Raw genomic sequence first — 5,862 nt, 5'->3', positions numbered from 1 at the left:
ATACTTTTGAGAGAAGTAAATGAATCGCATAATAGCTTAGTTACTAGACATTACGTTTATTTGTGGGACAAACCCAGTTGAAAAGTCCACAACGGCTAGAAAACTGTGTGTGTGTGTGTTTTCTTCAATGCTGGTGTGTTTCCACCAGGCTTCTTGATACTCATGTTTTGTCGCTATAGACTTACATTCTTTATATTCGGGTACCTGAGAGCCCAATGCTATATGTGACCCTGGACCACAAAACCAGTCTTAAGTCGCTGGGGTATATTTGTAGCAATAGCCAACAATACATTGTATGGGTCAAAATTATCGATTTTTCTTTTATGCCAAAAATCTTTAGGATATTAAGTAAAGATCATGTTCCATGGAGATATTATGTAAATTTCCTACCGTTATTATATCAAAAATGTATTATCATTAGTAATATGCATTGCTAAGGACTTCATTTGGACAACTTTAAAGGCGATTTTCTCAATATTTTTATTTTTTTGCACCCTCAGATTCCAGATTTTCAAATAGTTGTATCTCAGCCAAATATTGTCCTATCCTAACAAAACCATACATCAATGGAAAGCTTATTATATAAATCTCAATTTCCAAAAATTGACCCTTATGACTGGTTTTGTGGTCCATGGTCACATATGGGGAAAACTTATAACAGTAACTTTGAATTGAACCTTTTAACCCTCATCAAAGTAGTCATATAGAAAAATTACTGTTTTACAATGTAATACCCTTGTTGCTGTTTCCTTCAGAAAAAAAGACAATAAAACAAATCAAAGTAAACTCTTAGGAATGTACTGCTAATGTGTGTCAGGATTATTATTATTAACTAAAACTATTAGAATACAAAAAAGATCAAATATACTTATTATATGAGAAATATCAACTTAAAAAACATCAATGAAAATGAGAAATATTGCCTTTAAAATATGTTGAAGTTGAATTACTAAAATGTATAAAACTGAAATAAAATAAAGCTAAATATAAATATAAAAAAAATAATAAAAATGAGAAAAGCACATAAAATTGCAAAATCTAAAGTAAAATGAAAACTGAAAATATAAAAAATAAAAGCTAATTCAAAATATTAATAAATGACGTATCATGTGAAAATTAATTGTATTTGTTTTATCTGGTTTCTGTCAGTCCCCAAATGTAAGTAACATGTTTTTTTGTTTTATATATTATTATTATTTTTACTTAAAATATTTTATCAATAATTTCTCACAAAATTTGGTCATGAAAGTCATGAAATATCAACTTGATACTTGAATGTCAAGTACAGTGTGAGCTATTGAAATGGCCATGCAGTCTCTCATAACCCAAACAGAATATGACGGTTAACTCTCTTAACCAAGACAATAGAAAGACAGTGCTAGTCGACCAGCTTCACCTGTTTAGTTTTGTATTAGAATAGCATGACTATGCTGGTGCACCTGCTAGACCAGCACCAAAGCACCATAAACCAGAATAAAGCAGCCTGGAACATCATGCAAATTCATGCTAGTGTAAGATGGTCTTTTCAACAGGTGCACTAATTTCACAGATGCACTGCAGAGATTTCAAATAGATGAACACTTGATAAAGAAGTCATTCTCCTGGTTGAGACACATCATAATGTGCAGTCTCTCTCTCTCTCTCTCTCTCTCTCTCTCACACACACACACACACACATTTTCCAAATGAGCCTTTCAATTATCTGGGTGCTTGTGTGCTTGTCTTCTGTTGATGTGACTACTCCATCACTAATAAATTGACAAATTGCTCATGTCATTTTGCATCTGTGAGTAAACGCGCAGATTCCCTTTTGGGAAAGAATTATATTGTCCTACAGGGTCTTTTGAAGGAGATGTAATTTTAGGCAATAACAAATCTTCCTTTATCTATTATGCAGTGATGACATCTGAATGGGTCTGCAGTTGAGAATGAATTACAGCTACAGGATCAGACTAAGACACTCACAGTTCTGTTTGTTATGGTATTTCTAAAATGAAAGCAAGCATTACATAATGTTGTAGTTTATATTTGTTTAGTTTAATGGGCACTTAATATGCCATACAAATATTGTGTTCATACAGTATATATATATATATATATATAGAATAAAATTATTAACAGAAACATTAAAGTGACATATTTTTCTAAATATATTTTTTCCTACATTTTAATTGAGAGATAAATATTGCAAACTGTCAATCAAAGTGAAGATTGCCTTTGATTGCACTGTGCATGGGTTGTCAAAACCATTTACAGTGTCCAAATATCCAAACCTTTATGCTCATAATAAACCATCTGCAAAAGACTGAAAATAAGTAGTCTAATTTTGGAAACCTGGCTGCACTTCTTAGACTTTTCTGCAGTGTGCCGACCAGTTTCACTGGGAATTTATTCCGGAATTTATTTCGAGTCCAGACAGCTCACATAGAGCTCATTAAAATCACTGAGTTTCTTTCTCGTTACAAAATTGATGTAGTCTTCGTTGTGATTAAAGTTATGCACATTTAATTTGGCTCTGGTGAATTATATTTGAGAAAGGCATAGTTCATCTATGTAGGAAGTAAAAAGTCAGATATGCCCTGACTGCTCACTGAAGGTCAATCTTTTCTGCCATTCCTAATTTTAGTACTCACTAAGATAATTCTTGCATTTGTTTACCAATTTGATTCGGATTAATACAGATCCTGTATCTAAATACCTACATTATATATCCTTTCCAAATATATGGTAATTATTGCATAATGAGTGTTTTAATTAGCATGGAAGCATTAGATTTAATTCATTACACATCATTATTCATGATACCGTGGAATATTAATCTGAAATTACTATTATAATGAGATTCTATTTCCTTTTGACACTCATTAACTCTATGTCAGTAGAAAATCATTACAGTTCACTACCTTGGACAGTCTTTCTCTCCAAAATCACAATACATGCGCGTAGTAAAAATCAGTTATGAATGAAGAGTTATCTAGTGCAGTTAGCCTATGTTCCTGTGGGGAAAATCAAATATTGTATCTATCACTATGAAGCAGTTGTACAGCCTGCCGTTTTACTCTTTAATAGTTGTGAGTTTAGCACATGTGTCTGCCAGCTCAGGGTGCTTCAATGCATCTGTTTAAGACATTGCTTTGCATTTTAATAAGCTTGTAGACACTCAAGCCTTAAGGTAAATCAATTAAAAACTGTTATGAGGGCTGCAAAAGCAGATATTTAACATAATACTTACATTAAAGGGATAGTTCACCTAAAAATTCAAAAACAATTACTCACCCTCATGTAATTCCAAACCTGTCTGATTTCATTCTGATATTTAGACAAATGTTTTAGTGTTTTTTTGTCCATTTAGCGAAAGTGTGTTGGATCCGTTTTCTGTTTTAGACTCTGACTTTCATTACATGGACAATAACATATATCTAGTTATAAAGGTTTGGAATGACATAAGGGTGAATAAATGATGACAAAATGACATTTTTGGGTGATGCCAAAAGAATGTTTTGTTCTTCAGATATTATTTTCCTCATTTCTCTCTCGCTTGATCAGGTGTCACAGTGGTGGTGTCATTGGTGCACTAAAAAAATCATGCTCATGGACTGGAGGAGACCAGACTGCACTGGATTGAACACGTGTGAAGAGCAAAGTGTGCAAAAGAAAAAAAGGAAGCACAATCCCTAAGGAGTAACTCTTGGTGTTGGTGCCATGGATCACACAAGCCCAGGCAGCCTCCATAGCTGAGAGACTGCCCTGAAAATGGAGGTCTTCTACCCTGGCTGCATCTCCAGAGGCGAAACTGTCTGGGTGGAATCTATCAAACCTTGAGCGTCTGCTTGTAAACAACCGGGTGCCGTCAAAATGCGAATGGAGGCTCAATGAAGGATGCTCTCTACAAGGCGAACTGGGCACTGACACAAATGAAGTATGTAACATCATTCACAGCATCTAAAACAGAGACTCGGCCAGTATGGAAGAGCAGACTACCACTGTGATTCAGATTTACATAAATGACACTAAGCAGTTCAATGCTTTGTATGACTTCAACCTAACCGATGTGAAAGAGAGCATAGACACCTATGAGTTTTACGTCATCGGCCTGTTTCTCTCCTGCCTGTACACCATATTGCTGTTCCCCATTGGCTTCATTGGGAACATCCTCATTTTGGTGGTCAACCTCAACCACAGGGACAAGATGACCATCCCTGATCTGTACTTCGTCAACCTGGCCGTGGCGGACCTTATTCTGGTGGTGGACTCGCTCATCGAGGTCTTCAATCTCAATGAGAAGTACTACGACTACGCCGTCCTCTGTACCTTCATGTCGCTGTTCCTCCAGGTGAACATGTACAGCAGCATCTTCTTCCTGACATGGATGAGTTTCGACCGATACATTGCTCTCGCTAACTCTATGAGCAGCAGTCCACTGCGAACCATGCAGCACGCCAAACTCAGCTGCATCCTCATCTGGATGGCCTCCATCCTGGCGACTCTGCTTCCTTTCACCATTGTGCAGACACAACACACCGGCGAGGTGCACTTCTGCTTCGCCAATGTCTTTGAGATCCAGTGGCTCGAGGTGACGATCGGATTTCTGGTGCCCTTCTCCATCATCGGCCTGTGCTACTCCCTGATCGTCCGCATCCTCATGCGGGCCCAGAAGCACAGGGGACTGTGGCCGCGCCGGCAGAAGGCCCTGCGCATGATTGTGGTGGTGGTGCTGGTGTTCTTTATTTGCTGGCTACCTGAGAATGTTTTCATTAGCATCCAGCTGCTCCAAGGCACGGCAGACCCGTCGAAACGCAGCGACACCACACTGTGGCACGACTACCCATTGACTGGACACATCGTCAACCTGGCTGCGTTCTCCAACAGCTGCCTAAACCCGATCATTTACAGCTTCCTCGGGGAGACTTTCAGGGACAAGCTGCGGCTTTTCATCAAGAGGAAGGCCAGCTGGTCTGTGGTCTACCGCTTCTGTAATCACACCCTGGATTTGCACATCCCTGTCAGGAGCGAGTCCGAAGTGTAGCGCAGGTGTGGCGACCTGCAGTTCCTGAAGTTGTCATCTGCCTTGCCTCGCTTTCCAGAACTTGATCATGAATTGACAGAGAGATCTTTGGGTTAGCTTGACGTCGTGAAGACTGCCTAATTCGGCTGAGCAAAACAAGGATTATTCAGGGTGAATCACCTGCTGATGAAGGGGATTATAAAACACAGATGCAGAGCTTGGCTTATGGCTACCTTTTACAAATAATAGAAATAATAGGACAGCATGTCACAATGAAGACTTTTATAGGATGATATTCTCGGAGTCCATTTTAAGGGCACAAATAAAGTAATGGAAGCACCTGCAACCCATTTCCCATCTGAGTTATTGTTACATATATTCTCCTTTTCATATATTAATGCTATTGACACGGACACAATCGACAACTTAGTCTGTTCTGCTTCAAGACTGAATAAATGCATATTTTGTAGGATTTTCCATTCAGGACATCTTCACTGGGGGATGCTAAAAACGTGAGAATCTTTCGAAATTTTCAAGAGTGTAAGATTTACTCCCAGCCAATTTTAGGGATTCCATAAACAGTGGTAAACAGTACTAATGTCTGAAAAGGTAATGGTCATCTCTAGGTTTACACAAATACATCATTAGGGAAACATTAAAGTAAATTCAGTTCAATGCAAGCATATTTGGTGGATTACTGCTCATTTGGACAAGTGTTAGCGACACTAAACCCAGGTGTTGGCTCCTGTTTCCAGCATATAATCTATGTAACAGATTATTCAAGACTTCGGAAATGCGATGTCCAGCACTGCGGTTTACCTGATCCAGAGTTATTTGTTGCATTCCCATTCCGCTCA

General features: G+C 38.1%; 1 protein-coding gene across 1 annotated transcript; it reads left to right on the top strand.

The window, feature by feature from the left end:
• Positions 1–3,741: 3,741 nt before the first annotated feature.
• LOC107674622 (G-protein coupled estrogen receptor 1-like) lies at positions 3,742–5,340 on the top strand. The gene has a single exon (XM_016468648.1). The coding sequence runs from the start codon at positions 3,965–3,967 to the stop codon at positions 5,024–5,026; it is 1,062 nt and encodes a 353-aa protein (XP_016324134.1). The 5' UTR covers positions 3,742–3,964; the 3' UTR covers positions 5,027–5,340.
• The last annotated feature ends 522 nt before the right edge of the window (positions 5,341–5,862 follow it).

The sequence above is a fragment of the Sinocyclocheilus anshuiensis genome, unplaced genomic scaffold (assembly GCF_001515605.1).
Source record: "Sinocyclocheilus anshuiensis isolate Anshui unplaced genomic scaffold, SAMN03320099.WGS_v1.1 scaffold152, whole genome shotgun sequence".
Lineage (NCBI taxonomy): Eukaryota > Metazoa > Chordata > Actinopteri > Cypriniformes > Cyprinidae > Sinocyclocheilus > Sinocyclocheilus anshuiensis.
The sequence above is the reverse complement of the archived record's forward strand: the minus strand, read 5'-3'. Positions and strand labels throughout refer to the sequence as shown.

Excerpts from the sequence above, each read along its gene's own strand:
- LOC107674622 (XM_016468648.1), top strand. The coding sequence starts at position 3,965 with ATGGAAGAGCAGACTACCACTGTGATTCAGATTTACATAAATGACACT.